Source organism: Erinaceus europaeus, chromosome 4, assembly GCF_950295315.1.
Source record: "Erinaceus europaeus chromosome 4, mEriEur2.1, whole genome shotgun sequence".
In the NCBI taxonomy this organism is placed as follows: domain Eukaryota; kingdom Metazoa; phylum Chordata; class Mammalia; order Eulipotyphla; family Erinaceidae; genus Erinaceus; species Erinaceus europaeus.
This window is the reverse complement of record NC_080165.1, coordinates 38,629,668-38,646,498: the sequence shown is the minus strand read 5'-3', so window position 1 is coordinate 38,646,498 and position 16,831 is coordinate 38,629,668. Positions and strand designations below refer to the sequence as shown.

Sequence of the window (16,831 nt, the reverse complement as noted above, 5' to 3'; positions counted from 1 at the left end):
CTGAATGTGCATCACCAAAGCCATAAGAATTATATTTGAAATGATTAAGAAAATAAGAATATGAATCACTAGTACACAAATGAAGACTTCCTCCTTCCCAAATAAATGTCTTACATTGTCTTTTTAAATTCTTTTAACATGGATTTTGGCAAAGGAGGAAGAAAAAGAGGATGGTCACAAGTCACGGAAACATTACAAAGTGTTTCCATCTTGAAATTATTTCTGAAACTAAAATGAATTTGTTTATTCAAAAGTTTATTTCTTTAAAAAATAGTACATACTTTCCTATCATCATGGTTTTTTTTTAAATTCTATACCTTCTTAGATAAATTCTTTAAGAAAAAGATTCCATATAATAATCTATACATGGATAATAAAGTATATAACAAAACTAATCTTATTCTTTTTCATCCTTTCTATCAAGTGACCAATTGTCTAAGTGACCAACTGAGTACAAACCCCTCAACCCCTCTTAATTAATGTTTCCAAATTGACTTTTAAAAGCACATCCCATAAAAAGAAGTCACTTTCCTTTTGTAGTCTTTCTATTAAGCCTCTCATTTTAAAATGCAGTAGGTAGTATTCAACTATCTTGTCATTATGTAAAGCAGTAACTATACTTATTATTCAAGTATTATAATCCTTCATATTTCTCTTATAACCATTATACTCTTTTCTTGAAAAATCATCAATGCTACGACAATATATCTTTGTTTTGTTCGTTGTTATCATTTTCTTGTGGACTTGTGATTTTTACTTCTGGCCTTGGTGGTCTTTGAGGGTCTGTATCATCCTGAAGAAAAACAGATCAATACATAAATTATTTAGTTCTTTAGATACAAAAGCAATAAAAATTACAGGTGAGATAAATGACTTAATATTTTCACTCAGTTATATAATGTTCAACTAAAACAATTTCTTGTATCCCCTTTGAATTTTCATTAGCCAGTGGATGTGCTTTTCTCAATACCTTACTTGCTCAGAAACCCTTTCTGGTGTGCTCTGATGGAACAGATTAATCTCTCATACTATAAACTTAATTTTTCTCAAAATTTTCTTTATTCCCTATTGGACTTTCTTTTTCCTAATTCTTTTCTCCTTTCTTATCTTCTTTTCTTCCTTCCCCCTTCCTCCCTTCCTTTCTTACTTCCTTTCTTTCCTCCTTTCTTTTTCTTTTCTTTTTTATTTTTATTGCCACCAGGATTATCACTGGGGCTTTTGCCTGCACAATAAATCCACCACTCCCAGTAGCCATTTTTCCTTTTTATTTTATTTGATAGGACAACTAGAAATTGAGAAGGGGTGAGAAGCCAAAGAGGGAACAAGAAAAGGAAACACTTGCCAACCTATTTCATTACTCATGGGCATTCCATCCACCTCCCTACCCTGGTGCAGGTGGGGAGCAGGGACTCAAACCCAGAACCTCACACATGGTAATATGTATGCTTAACAGGGTGTGCATTGCCTGGCCCTCCTATTAGACTTTTTGACAACTCTCTTACACTTTTCATGTTAGTATTTTCAGAGTTCAGCAGAAACTGCAAATCAGACTAATAAATCTCCACCCAGATGCTCTTTTAATTTTTTTAGTGAATTACAAATTATTATGATTATACTATCTATAAGCACCATGTAGATAAGAGCAGGACAGAAAAATCAAAACATAGAGGTAGTATTTCACCAGCTGCAGCTTTTACCTGATCCCATGAACTCCTCACATAGCATCTACAATTTCTTTTTCCCCCCACTAGACTAAAATGGTGAAACTAGAATTATCTGCTACCCAAATCCTACTCTAGGTGACATGACTCCTGCAGCCTTCACAGGAGTTCCCACAAGGGTCAGCAGTGAAGATGACAATGGGATTAGCTCTAAATTCTCTACTACTACTACTACTGGTTACAATTTATGCTTCTCAAAAAAAAAAAAATCTACTCTCTTATTTCACATTTTTTTATGATGTGCCTCAAGTGTTGAATATAGTGGAAAAGCACTCAGAAGAAGCTTCCTCAAGGTTCTCAGAACTTGCCTCCTCAGGAAGCTGTGCCCTGCAGCTTGTTAATGGAAAACAGAGTGAGGGCGCTGATGAGCTCTGGTTTGTGGTGGTGCATGGGACTGAACCTGGGATTTCAGTCTTTGCATAACAAAGAATTGTTAAAAAGAAAAAACTCACCAATTTAAGGGCCAGATGGTGGCACACCTGACTAAGCACACACATTACAGTGTGCAAGGGCTCAAGTTCAAGCCCCTAGTCCCTACCTGCAGGGGGGAAGCTTCATGAGTGGTAAACGTAGCCTGCAGATGTCTTTGTCTGTTTCCTTCTCTGCCTCCCCTCTACTCTCAATTTCTCTCTCATTATCAAATAATAAATAAAAATATTTTTTTTAAAAATCACCAGTTCATAACTGTGACTTCTTGATTTACCAATGCTGTTGCCCCACAAAGGAGTATGCAAAATACTTGCAGAGTGAGGAAAGAGATAAATAGATGTATCACAGAAGAGATAAATGGATGTACCTTATATTCAACAACAATTTTGACTTAAATGACTTATAGATTTATTGACTATAGTTAAAATAATTATAGTGTCTTCTTTGCTAATCACTCATGAATGGTTTCAGTGCAAGTTGAGTAATTGCCTAAGCATTCACACATGCACACACAAGTACTCATGCATGCACACAAAAGAAGAAAATCAGTATAAATACCTCAGCCTGCCCGTTTGCAGGTCCTTTCAACTTTATTTCCTCATTTGATGCTTCTTGGAGCTCATTATTAACTTGGTCCAGTTCCTCACCATTCTCTTCATTGGTGCCTCCATTAACTCCGGCAGTACCTCCCTGCTCTTCCCTGGGGTCTGTGCCCTCCTCAGCTTGACTGGAAGCATCTGTAGCTTCTCTATCTCCTTCTTCAACTTCACCATTTACTCCTGAAGCATCTTCCTGTTCAGCATCCTTTTCTCTATCACCATCTTCTTCCTCAACTATTTCTGCTGTCCTCTGATGGATCGAAGGCAAAAGATAACAAAGATTTTCCACTGAATATTAAAACAAAATAATGACTATTATATTACAATTAGTATTTGCACATACTCTGTAGTATATATAATGTGTTAATCTCTGCTGCATAGTTACTTTTTATCGGTCTTCACAAATATTTTTCTAATTTAATCCACAAAACAATCCTATGAAGTTGGTATTATTCCCATTTACAGAGTAATCAAGAGTCTACCCCCATGCTAGGAACACAGCATAATGGTTATACAAATGACTTGATGTCTGAGGATCTAAGCTCCCAGGTTCAATCCCCAGCACCGATGTAAATCAAAGTTAAGCAGTTCTCAGAGGAGGGAGAAAGGGAGGGAGGGAAGGAAAGTGGGAGGGAGAGAGAGAGAGAGAGAGAGAGAGAGAAAAGAAAGAGGGATAAAGTCTACCCCAATATCCTACCTTTTTTGAAGTTATTTTTTTAATTTTTATTTGTAAAATGAAAATACTCACAAGACCATAGCATAAGAGGGGTATAATTCTACACAGTTCCCACCACCAGAACTCCATATTCCATCCTCTTCCCTGATAGTTTTCCTATTCTTTATCCCTCTAGGAGGAACCAGGATCATTATGGGGTGCAGAAAGTGGAACGTCTGGCTTCTGTAATTGCTTCCCCGCTGAACATGGACATTGGCAGGTCGATCCATACTTCCAACCTGTCTCTCTCTATCTTACCTTTTAAGTGGAGATTCAGAATTAAAACTAAGCAGGTGATTCCAGAATCAATGCTCTTACTTTATGACAGATAGGATACTAAACTGCTAAAAATCTTAATCTTTACTGTACTTAAATTTGTCCTAATCAGAGCAATTTGGGGTTTGGCTTCAAAGAAAATTTGGAAACCATTTAATGAAAAAAAATAATTACAAAAGCATAATTTATAGTAGTTGAGACATTTAAATATGTTCTTGCCTTTCTGAAAACACCTTGTGAGCACTTGTGAAACCACCACACACACACATACACCTTGTCAAAGATAGGTCTTTACAAAATGTACAGCTGTAGTCCTCCTAGCATACAGTGATTAGTACGTCTTTCCTGGAGTTACTCTTTGTTTTGTTTTGTTTCAGTTTTGGCTCAGTATCTGCATGAAGACTCCACCATTTCTGGTGGTTATTTCTATTGTTTTCAAAGATTGTTTTCAGATGAGCAGAAGACCGTTGTCATGTTCATCATCCTTACACCAACTTCCAGATCAAAGAAAATTTCAAGGACACTCTGTTTGTCAACATAGGTCAACTCAATCAAATGGTGCCAATCTAAAGCTCCCCCCCCCAAAAAAAAAAAACAAGTCCTCTGGTGTCACCTCTTTCCCTCTTCCTAAAAAAATACTTTTAGACAAAGGAACAAGGAGACAATGCAGGGAAAATGTCTCCTGCCCAATGTATCTAATATTAAAATAACTTTCTCTTCCCAAAAAACTGTTTGTTTATGTGCCAGAAGAATGAGCTCCTTGTCCCCTAACACTTCCTAAACTTTCCAAATTGGGGGGAGGGGTCATTTTTTCTTTAACTCAGTAAGTTACCAAATAATTTCATGTTGGCTTTTACTTCTGTATTTCTCATCTTATTCTTCTCTTCATTTCCAATTGCCAAACACAGATACATTTCCTCCCCTTTAAATACAAAGACCTAGTAAATATACAAACTCCTTTATTTTATTGATTCCCTTTTGTTGTCCTTGTTGTTTTATTGCTGTAGTCATTATTATTTTTTTTAATATTTATTTAATTTATTTATTCCCTTTTGTTGCCCTTGTTGTTTTATTGTTGTAGTTATTATTGTTGTTGTCGTTGTTGGATAGGACAGAGAGAAATGGAGAGAGGAGGGAAAGACAGAGAGGAGGAGAGAAAGATAGACACCTGCAGACCTGCTTCACCGCCTGTGAAGCGACTCCCCTGCAGGTGGGGAGCCAGGGTTCGAACCGGGATCCTTATGCTAGTCCTTGTGCTTTGCGCCACCTGCGCTTAACCCGCTGCGCTACAGCCCGACTCCCTGTAGTCATTATTATTAATGATGTCATCATTGGTGTTAGATAGGACAGAGAGAAATGGAAAGAGGAGGGGAAGACAGAGAGGGGGAGAGAAAAATAAACACCTGCAGACCTGTTTCACCACCTGTGAAGCGACTCCCCTGCAGGTGGGGAGCCAGGAGCTCGAACCAGGATCCTTTCACCGATCCTTGTGCTTTATGCCACTTGCGCTTAACCTGCTGCGCTACCGCCTGACTCCCCAAAACTCCTTTTTAAGGAAAGTGATACACAACCCTAAATCCAGCCTCTGTTCTTCTTGACATTATTATCAACACAACTAACAAGCAGTGTTATGCTTTCATTCCATTATCTCTATTAGACCTCTCCAATCTAATGCCTTTAGTAGTCATCAGAAGAAGCCATATCTGGTTAGCTCAGCTTTAAGAAATGCAATATTATGGTGCTGAAACACCAACCTAATCAATTTAAATAAGACAGAATCGTTAGTTAAAAGGAATATAATCCTTTAATATAGCTTACATGTAGAACAAAATGTATTATTACCACAACACTGTGATTCAGGGCCAAAGAAAAGTGCTGCTATGACAGATCTGTAATGAATAAATGAAAAGCAATGTGCATTTTCAGTGTAATCTCCTTTGAAGCAGGCATTACATTATTAAAGATGTTTCCAGTGTACACATCAATCAAATCATCTCTAGGAGGAACATTGGGTTTTACACCAGTACACAGATACGCAGATAAAAATCTATACCATTTTGACAGCCTGAAAAAAATAATAATAAATAAGAGCACACTCTCTCTACAAGAAGGTCTGTAGCAATGACAGTAGGAACCCTTTTAAAGAAATAGAGAAATATATGAGGCAAAGAAGCAATCTGCATGTTTCCTCAATTCTCTTCCCTTCTCTTGCTAGAGACAAACTATCAGAGAAAAATCTGATGTCCCTTACACAACTCAGAACTGACATCCAGTCTCAGGAGAAACAAAGGAGAAATGACTCAAAGAAATGGCATTCTTAGAAAGCTATAGACAGGACCACAGAGTCTAACATCACAAAGCAGACACAGCTCTGCCTTGGGAGTTACAGTTATCTTCCAAGCTAGCCGCAAAAGGTCACATATTATGTGGTTTCATTAGTATGAAAAATTCAGAACAGGTAAATCCTCAGAGATAGAAAAGTGGTTGCCATGGTTGGGGAGAGAGGAGACCAGGAAAGAACGGCTTAATAGGTACGGGGTTTCCTTTTGGGCTGATAAAAATATCTTAGAAATAGATAGAACTAGTAGTTGTATAACATAATGAAGGACTAAATGTTATGTGATTGCACAGTTCAAAATGTTAAGTGGGTAATTTTATTTTATGAGAATTTTCATTAAAAATATATAAACCCATTCTGTAACTCTTTACCACTACGTAAAACTAAGTGACCACCTCTCTGCCTGCTCATAGACCAGTGGATTATTCACTGAGGGTTCCACCTCCAGCTATTTCCTGCTTGATTTTTCATTTAGCTCTTGGCAGCCACCACATGAAAGGTTTCCCTTCACAAAATATATGACAATTCTTAGCAGAAGGCCAAAGGTAGTAGTAACATCAAATAAATGAACTGACAAATTGAACTGAGGACAGAAACAGAATTAAAATGCAGAAAACACTAGAGAAATACTTATTAGATAACCATGTTATATTTTAATAGTCTGTATCCATTACCTCCCACAAAATAAAATAAAATACCAACAACAACAAAAATCTCTGTAACTATTTGATTTCCTCAAAATCCTCAAGTAGCATTCAGTGGTCTATACAGCTAAAGACACCTAATTGTCTCATGAATAGGTAATAATGTTTAAATGTCACCTCAGGATAAACTTATCTAGCATGTGATGTTTCATTCTGAGTGGCCTATATTTGACTCACACCTCCAGGGATATTACAAGGATCCTAATATAGCAACAATATAGATGGAATAAAGTAGACATGGTAATCATAGCAGTAAAGTTTGCAATAGCCCAAATTTGGAAGGAACCCAGATACCCAACAACAAATAAGTGGCTAAGAAAATTGTGGTATTCATACATAAGGGAACCCTATGTGGCTGTTAAAAATGATGAGGACATCTCTTTGCAATATCTTGGTCAGAATTTGAAAGTGTCATGTTGAATGAGATAAGCCAGATAGAGAAGGACCAATACTAAATGACCTCACTCATAGGTGGAATTTAAGAACCAATGGCAGTAAAGAAAAATATAAGGTGAAACTTGGACAGGTGTGGTGTGTTGCACAAAAGTGAAATGAAAAATCCATGAGCAGCTGATGGACCCCCACTTCCACATTCCAGTATCCTGAGAGGTGGGCTCTGATTGTAGCCAACCTGTTCTCACCTTTATTGTCAGTGCCTTGATGGACTCTAGCCAATCAGCTTGTGCTGCGCCCAGTTTGAAACTGATAAAATCTGGGTGCTGCGGGACAAGCTGGTGCAGGTCTGGTAGGAAATGGCCTGTAGGCTGTTAACGTAAAATAAATGTAACTCCCTGTCCTCTGTTGTTTTCGCAGGTCCAAGAATTTCACCTCTAGCAGTGCAATACGAATGCCCCCGGCTGTCCCTCTTAATCATGGCCTCAGTTCTGAAAACCAACAAAATAGAACCGTGGTCCTATTCCATTATTCCTAGCTGCGGTATCCAGGCCGGCACATGCTGAGCCAGTCAGTGTAGCGTGTGTGCAGCCCCGGACATCTAAGGGCATCACAGACCTGTTATTGCTCAATCTCGGGTGGCTGAACGCACTTGTCCCTATAAGAAGTTGGGGGACGCCGACCGCTCGGGGGGATCGTGTAACTAGTTAGCATGCCAGAGTCTCGTTCGTTATCGGAATTAACCAGACAAATTGCTCCACCAACTAAGAACGGCCATGCACCACTACCCACGGAATCGAGAAAGAGCTATCAATCTGTCAATCCTGTCCGTGTCCAGGCCGGGTGAGGTTTTACATTTACATAAAGCACCACCTTTCCTCCAGGGCATTGGTGGTTTAGTGGTAGAATTCTCACCTGCTCCACCCCCTCTCGTTGTCACACCCTGATCCTCTCCTTGTCACACTCTGATTTTCACCAGTCACTTTTCTCTCCACCCTCTCTATGTCACATCCTGTTCACGCCCTACATGGGAAGTATATATAAAGACAACATTGTTCGTTTTAGTAGAGTTTAGCTTAGCTCAGCTTAGATTGTGCTGCGTACTGCATGAATAAAGAGATACTGCCTACAGCTCAACCATGAGTCCCTGGTCGTCTGTTACCCGCCCGTGAAGCCAGCCCGGCGAAAACAACATAGCCCGGCGAAAACAACAGTCCTCCATGTGGTCTCAGGTCTCATTCTTTGGTAACTTTTGAGCTATTATGTGGAATTTTTTTTATTGCATCAGGAGACAGAGGGAAGGGGATCAGAAAGATTGCTGGAGCCCTGATGTATTACGGGGGGCAGGGCCATGGGTTGGAGGAGCAATGTCTCCTGGACACATAGACACCTATCATGAGGAGATGAGGGGGGCTATACCTATGCATTAACAACTGTACTACAAATCATAACCCCCCAGTGAAAGTTAAAAGGGAGGTATTATTAAATAAAAGCATATATTCCACAGTCGAAGGGATATACATGCTCCAATATGGAAGAACCCTGAAAACATTCTAAGTGAAAGAAATAAGACACAAAACAATGCCATATTCTATGATTCCATATACATCCAATGTTCAAGTTAGTCATAGAACAGAAAATAGATGTATTGTTGTCATGATCTTTCCATGTGTATAGGAAAGTAAATCTACCTATTTATTTTCCCAGCCTCTGAAGAATCCGGAAGGGTACAGAGTAACTTCTTTTTCACCCCTAAAGGTCAGAGATTTTAAAAACTGGCTCTGCTTCCCATGTATATCCTTTTCATCTAAGCAGAATCATATCAGACACAATTATAATTTCCTCACTGCTTTAAGCTGAATTATGTCTCCCTCAAAATGTGTATGCTAAAGTCCTAATTCTCATAATATGCCTTTATTTGGAGACAAGACCTTTAGACAGGTAGTTAAGCATAAATGGGTTTCCTAGGGTGGGCTCTAATCTAACCTACCCCTAAACAAGAGGATTAGGGAACAGACAGAAGAGTGAGGATCATGTGAAGACACAGGCAGAGTCTTCTCAGAGAGCCCACATAAAAAACTCAATCCTGTGGGAGTCTGGCAGTTGCACAGCAGGTTAAGCGCACATGGAGCCAAGCTCAAGGACTGGCACAAGGATCCAGGTCCAAGCCCCTGACTCCCCAGCTGCAGGGGAGTCAATTCACAGGCAGTGAAGAAGGTCTGCAGGTATCTATCTTTCTCTCCTCCTCTCTGTCTTCCCCTCCTCTCTCCATTTCTCTCTCTCCTATCCAACAACAATGACATCAATAACAATAACTACAACAACAAGGGAAAAAAGGGCAACAAAGGGGGGGAGAACTCATTTAAAGAAAAAAAAACCTCAATCCTGAGATATTTTTATCTCAGCCTTCAAGACCATGAGAAAATAAATTTCTGGCCTTTGCCTGCCCCCCCCCAGCTATGAGGGTGGGTGGCTTCACAAGCTATTTAAAGCATCAGTTACTTAGAATATATCTTATATCACAGACAGATGGAAATGCTCAGATAGTTTACACTAACATCACATCTTTGACAGTAACATTGGCACCAGAAATTAAAAGAAGGAAATTGCATACAAATAGAGACCACAGCTAATGCCCCACCCACTGTAGACGCAAATGCTAATTTCTCTTATCAAAATTCACTGAAAAAAAAACCCAGTGAATTAATGTTTAAGGCCTTTGCTATCTGAGATAACAATACAGATTAAAATTCTCTAGCAAAGATACTTTACCTCATCACCCAACCCCACTTTCCCACCTATCACTACCATGTTTCCCTCCCTGAAACAAACTAGACCTACAGAACAGAGGGCAGAAACTCCAACAATGAAAAGATTACCTAGGGTGTCCATATTTCTAAGTTACATTCAAAAATTGGGAGAAGAAGATTTGGACAGAAGACTTTTCTGTGAAATTTATGGCAGAGTCCAGGCGTAGATGCTGAAAGTACAGAAGTTACCACATTTGTTTTTATTTCTGCAACCATGGAAACTAAAAATCATCTCCTACCATAGTTGAATGGGGTGTTTTGAAATAATGTCTCAATTTTTCATGATAGCAAAATGCGGCTTCCTGTTTTCAGCTTTCAGAAGCTTACTTCCACAGAGAAAAAAATAATAATAAAGGTTTAGATGTGGTTTGAAGTACAAGGACCTACAAAAGGAATGGTTATGTTCATGGTTGAGACGCTGTCAAGAAAGAAGCTTCAGCTAGTCAGATACTGAAAGCTGACCTCCCCAGGCCACTCAGCCTCCAAAAGTTCCTGTAACTCCCATAGGAGAAAAGTCCCCATTGAATTTTCTCGCATGAAAAGTGTTGCTTTTCTTTCCCTTACATTCGAAATAGCCAAAGGCTACATTTTAATGCTGTACTCCATTTCTATCAATTAAACACAAATCCACAGACATGATATCACGAAAAGGTTTGTTGATGCACAGGGAAATTAAGAGGCTCCACCATCACCATCTTGACTCTTCTGGCTATGTCCAATGCTTTTAGAACCAAACATAAATATGAATCACTTGGAAACAGAGAAAAGGAAATGTACTGTTTGCATCATTCCTTTTAGTTCAGGGAGTGTTGCGAAGGTTGAGTGATACTCTCAATAGATGAAATATGGGGCTCTTGGCATAATTAGAAGTCCCTAATTATCCCAGCTCTGCTCCCTGAGGTGTCTGAAAAGTACTGGACCTTGAGTGGCTGTGCAGATCCTACCTTCCACAAGCTACATCTTTATGAGAAAATGCCATCCTCTCAATATGGGGCTTTACTTCTTCAATGTTAAAGTATATTTAGCCCAACTTCCTTTTTGGTTCTAATTTTTTTACTCTAGACAAGAATCAAACTCAGGAGTTCACACATATATAACATGTCCTGTACCACTGAGTTACCTCCCTGAGCTCCCTTCTGGTTCTAAACATTTTATAATGGCTTACCTTCATAAATATATTTCAATAAAGTAATGGCTCTGGTCTGAATATCTTTCTAAATATCTTAGTGCAGAGTGAAAAAGTCCTACAGATAAACTGTTCAGTGGGTTTGCTTTTCCCAGAAGAAACTATGACTGTCAATTTTCCATAAATAAGAGAACAAGTCAGTAATGAGACTACATTGGAGCAAATTTATCAGTCGATATATTTGGATTTTAATCTTCCAATTCCTGGTCAGAGCCTGCAGGCTGAAGATTCTTTAAAACATCAATGTAGGTGCTAGGAGATAGCTCACCACATTAGGTATGTGCCTTATTAACACACAGCCCCTGCACAAGCACATGGGAGCACTATGTGTGTCAACACTAGAAATTCTCCATGAATGGTAGAGCAGTGCTATCCTGTCTCTCCCTCTTTCTGTCTTCCTCTATGTCTGGAAAAAAAATTTTAAAGTCATTCACGGGGCAGTGGAATCATGCATGCACAGGGCCACAACATCACTGAAAGAAAGCAGTAATATGAAAAATAAACAATTTAATGTCTTTATGTTTTTAAATATGCAGACCAATAATCACAAACACAAATATCCTTAGGGGTAGAACAAATAGTATAAATACATAATTCAGTACAAGTGTTAGGGAGCATGACAGCTAGTAGTAAACTGAAGAACATGCCTACGAAAGAGATCACATTATGCAAGCCCTTGGTCAGGCTAAAAAAAATATTTTATAAAATGAGTGGGGGACTGCTTTACAGTTTTCAACCCCTAGTTAGAGTTTATGAAGACAGTTTATTTTCCTTGTGAACTATATAGGACTGATTCCCAGTTAAACACAGTAGCTTGAACAAATAGATTTTTAGTTCCCTTCTGACACTACTGTAAGTTGTCAATAAAAGCACTTAACAAGAATGAACCCAAGGGAGTGGGGTGGTAGCGCAGCGGGTTAAGAGCACGCGACGCAAAGCACAAGGACCGATGTAAGGATCCCAGTTCAAGCCCCGGGCTCCCCACCTGCAGGGGAGTCGCTTCACAGGCAGTGAAGCAGGTCTGCAGGTCTCTATCTTTCTCTCGCCCTCTCTGTCTTCCCCTCCTCTCTCCATTTCTCTCTGTCCTATCCAACAACAACAACATCAATATTAACTACAACAATAAAACAACAAAAGGGAATAAATAAATAAATAAATACAAAGAAAAAAGTTTTTTTAAAAAAGGAAGAATCCATGTAGACTTTCAGAAGACTGAAAGTGAATCAATAATAAACACTAGACTCAAGACCTGTAGGCTAAAACTTGAGCCTACAGGAAGAGAAAATAGAAGCATGGTTTGGCATGCTGAAAAACCTCAGATAGGTTTGGGGACTGCAAGTATCAGCTCTTTCTGGAAGGGGCAGAGGTGTTACTAAAAACAGTCTTTTTTTTTTTTTTTGCCTCCAGGGTTATTGCTGGGACTCAGTGCTTGCACTATGAATCTACTGCTCCTAGAGGCCATTTTCTCCATTTTTGTGTTGCTTTTCTTGTGGTTGTTATAGCTGTTATTGTTATTGGATAGGACAGAGAGAAATCAAGGGAGGAGGGGAAGACAGAGGGGGGGAGAAAAAGATAAGACACCAGCAGACAGACCTGCTTCACGTCTTGTGAAGCGACCCCCTGCAGGATTCGAGCTGGGGGCTTGAACTGGGATCCTCCCACCACCAGTCTTTGTGCCTTGCTCCATGTGCGCTTAACCTGCTGCTCTGCTGCGCTACCACCCAGCCCCCACTTGACAGTATTTTAAATAAGGAGATGAGGATTCAGTTTTTATAGTCCTGAGATAAAGTAGCTTCACACCATTCACATTTTATTATCCATTTAACTATGAATTATTTGAGGTGTGCCTATTATTGATCGACATTATATCCCCAGTTATAGCACAGTGACTGAGGCTAAATAAATATTTATTGAATGAATAAATTTCCTTAATTTGCACATTTGCCATTTATTATTATATTGTGTTTAGTTAGCTCCAATTCACAAAAAGTAGTTTATTATCCTGCTCTCTATCTCTCTCACATGAATTTTTTTAATAATAGTGGAAAATATAAAATAAAAAGTTAAGATCTGCTCTCCAGGAGATGAACAAAATATATACTACAGAAGAGATCCAAAAGGCCAACAGACATATGAAAAATCACTCCAGGTCACTAATTGCAAATAAAGACAACACTGAGATACCACCTCACCCCTGTGAGAATGGCATACATCAAAAAGGACAGCGGCAACAAATGCTGGAGAGGATGTGGGGACAGAGGAACCCTCTTGCACTGCTGGTGGGAATGTAAATTGTTCCAACTTCTGTGGAGAGCAGTCTGGAGACTTTCACAAGGCTAAATATAGACCTTCCATATAACCCAGTAATCTCTCTCCTAGGGATATATCCTAAGGACTCCATAACACCCAAGCAAAAAGATATGTGTACACCTATGCTCATAGCAGCACAATTCTTAATAGTCAAAACCTGGAAACAACCAGGTGCCCAACAACAGATGAGTGTCTGAGAAAGCTGTGGTATATATACACAGTGGAATACTAATCAGCTATTAATGAACTCACCTTCTCTGACCCATCTTGGATAGTGCTAGAAGGAATTATGTTAAGTGAGATAAGTCAGAAAGAAAAAGACAATATGGGATGATCCCACTCATAAAGAGAAGTTGAGAAAGAAAAATATAAAGGGAAATATAAACTAGAATTTGACTGAGTGGTGGGGGAGTGGAGAAAGGTAGGTTTTCAGCTCCACAGTAAGGGGTGGGGTAGGGACACAATCCTTTAATGACAGGAATGGTGTTAATATATTTTCCTATTAACCTATGGTCTTATGAATCAATATTTAATTAATAGACTGAATGTCTCAAGCTTTTTAATGCAAAGACTCCAGTTGTGAGTATATATTCCTTCAATCTAAGCACTTAAGGTTTCAAATAAATAAATGTTGAATTTTAACATTGGGCTTAACCTGTTAATGCATTTTTAGTAATACCTTTTTTTGGAATATTAAACCAGCTATAATCTTAGACCAAGGATACCAGAAGTAACCAGTCATATCAGTATATAAGATATAGTTATTTGTAAATAGCATTAAGTGACATAAATCATCGTCTTGTATAGTACAGTAAATCTTTTTTTTAATTTCTTAAATAAAGTCACCATTTTTTATAGCTAAGTAATATATATATATGCCACAACTTGATCAGCCACTCATCTGTTGTTGGACACCTGGGTTGCTTCAGGGTTTTGGCTATTACAAATTGTGCTGCCAAGAACATATGTGTACACAGATATTTTTGGATACTTGTGTTGGATTCCTTAGGATATATCCCCAGGAGAGGAATTGCAGGATCATAAGGTAGGTCCATTTATAGCCTTATAAGAGTTCTCCAGACTGTTCTCCACAGAGGCTGGACCCATTGACATACCTACCAGCGGTGTAGGAGGGTTCCTTTGACCCCACAACCTCTCCAACATTTGCTGCTGTTACCTTTTCTGATGTATGACATTCTCACAGGAGTGAAGTGGTATCTCATTGTTGTCTTTATTTGCATTTCTCTGACAATCAGAGACTTGGAGCATTTTTTCATGTGTTTCTCAGTCTTTTGTATCTCTTCTGTGGTCAATATTCTGTCCATGTCCTCCCCCCCCCCCATTTTTGGATGGGGTTACTTGTTTTCTTATTGTTGAGATTTGCAAGTTCTTTATATATTCTGGTTATTAGCCTCTTGTCTGATGTATGGCATGTAAAGATCTTCTCCCATTCTGTGAGAGGTCTCTTGTTTTGGGTAGTAGTTTCTTTATCTGTGCAGAAGCTTTTTAATTTGATGTAGTCCCATAGGTTTATACTTGCCTTAGTATTCTTTGTAACTGGATTCATTTCATTGAAGATGTCTTTAAAATTTATGTGGAAAAGAGTTCTGCCAATATTTTCCTCTAAGTATCTGACAATTTGTGGTCTAACATCCAAGTCCTTGATCCACTTGGAATTTATATTTGTCTTTGGTGAAATACAGTGGTTCAGTTTCATTCTTCTGCATGTTTCAACCCATTGTTTCCAACACCATTTGTTGAAGAGACTCTGCTTTCCCCATTGAATAGTCTGGACCCCTTTGTCAAAGATTAGATGTCCATAGGTGTGGGGGCTCATTTGTGGGCTCTCAATTCTATTCCACTGGTCAGTATGTCTATTCATGTTCCAGTACCAAGCAGTTTGGATGACAATGGCCCTATAATATAATTTGAGATCTGGGAGTGTGATGCCTCCAGTTCTGTTCTTTTTTCTCAAGATTGTTTTGGCAATTCTAGGTCTTTTCTGGTTCCAGATAAACATTTGTAGCATTTGTTCTATTCTCCTAAAAAATGTGCTTGGGATCTTGATGGGGATAGCATTAAATTTGTAGATGGCTCTGGGTAGTATATTCATTTTGATGATGTTAATTCTTCCAACCCATGAACATGGAATGTCTTTCCACTTCTTTGTGTCTTTTTCTATTTCCTTGAGTAGTGACTCATAATTTTCAGTGTACAAGTCTTTCACTTCTTTGGTTAGGTTTATTCCTAGACATTTTATTGTTTTTGTTGCTATAGTAAAAGGAATTGATTTCTGGATTTCAATTTCTTCTACCTTAGTGTTTGCATAGAGGAATGCCACTGACTTTTGAATGTTCATTTTATAGCCTGACACCTTACTGTATTGCCTGATGATTTCCAAAAGCTTCTTACTGGATTCCTTAGGTTTTTCTGTGTATACTATCATGTCATCTGCAAATAGGGAGAGTTTGACTTCTTCTCTTCCAATCTGTATCCCTTTAATTCCTTGTTCCTGTCTGATTGCTATGGCAAGAACTTCCAACACTATGCTGAATAGTAATGGTGATAGTGGGCAGCCCTGTCTAGTACCTGATCTGAGGGGAAATGCTTCTAGTTTTTCACCACTGAGTATGATGTTGTCTGTAGGTTTGCTATATATGGACTCCACTATCTTCAGGAATTTTCCATCTATTCCCATTTTTGTAGTGTTTTGATCATAAAGGGATGTTGTATTTTGTCAAAGGCTTTCTATGCATCTATTGATATGACCATGTGGTTTTTGGTCTTGCTTTTGTTGATGTGGTGGATCACATTGATTGATTTACGTATATTAAACCAACCCTGCATGCCTGGGATAAACCCCACTTGGTCATGATGAACAATGTTTTTAATATACTGCTGTATCTGGTTTGCTAGAATTTTGTTCAATATTTTAGCATCTATGTTCATCAGAGATATTGGTCTGTAGTTTTCTTTTTTGGTTGTGTCCCTGTCTGCTTTTGGTATCAGAGTGATGTTGGCTTCATAGAAGCTGGCAGGGAGTATTCCAGTGTCTTCAATCTTCTGGAAGACTTTTAAAAGTAGAGGTATTAGTTCTTCTTTGAAGGTTTTATAGAATTCATTTGCAAAACCATCTGGTCCAGGACTTTTATTTTTGGGGAGATTTTTGATAACTTTCAATTTCATTAGCTGTGATGGGCCTGTTCATGTTAGCCAGTTCCTCTTTACTTAGTTTTGGAAGTTGGTAGGTATCTAGGAAATTGTCCATTTCTTCCAGGTTCTCTAGCTTGGTGGCATATAGAAGCCACCAAGTTGTTCATAGAAGCCTCACATGATATGTTGAATTTCTG

The 16,831-nt window shown here is 38.6% G+C and overlaps 1 protein-coding gene across 3 annotated transcripts in view; it reads right to left on the bottom strand.

Moving 5' to 3' along the window:
• Window positions 1-238: 238 nt before the first annotated feature.
• The window catches only part of DCDC2 (doublecortin domain containing 2), a 208,869-nt gene continuing 192,276 nt past the window's right edge, over window positions 239-16,831 (bottom strand). For all 3 annotated transcript variants that reach the window (XM_060189294.1, XM_060189295.1, XM_007525942.3), the window contains 2 exons: window positions 2,709-2,999; window positions 239-793 (listed from right to left, as the gene is read on the bottom strand). In XM_060189294.1, coding sequence (XP_060045277.1) covers window positions 695-793; window positions 2,709-2,999 — 390 coding nt within the window. In that variant the 3' untranslated portion in view covers window positions 239-694. The remainder of the gene's footprint in view (window positions 794-2,708; window positions 3,000-16,831) is intronic.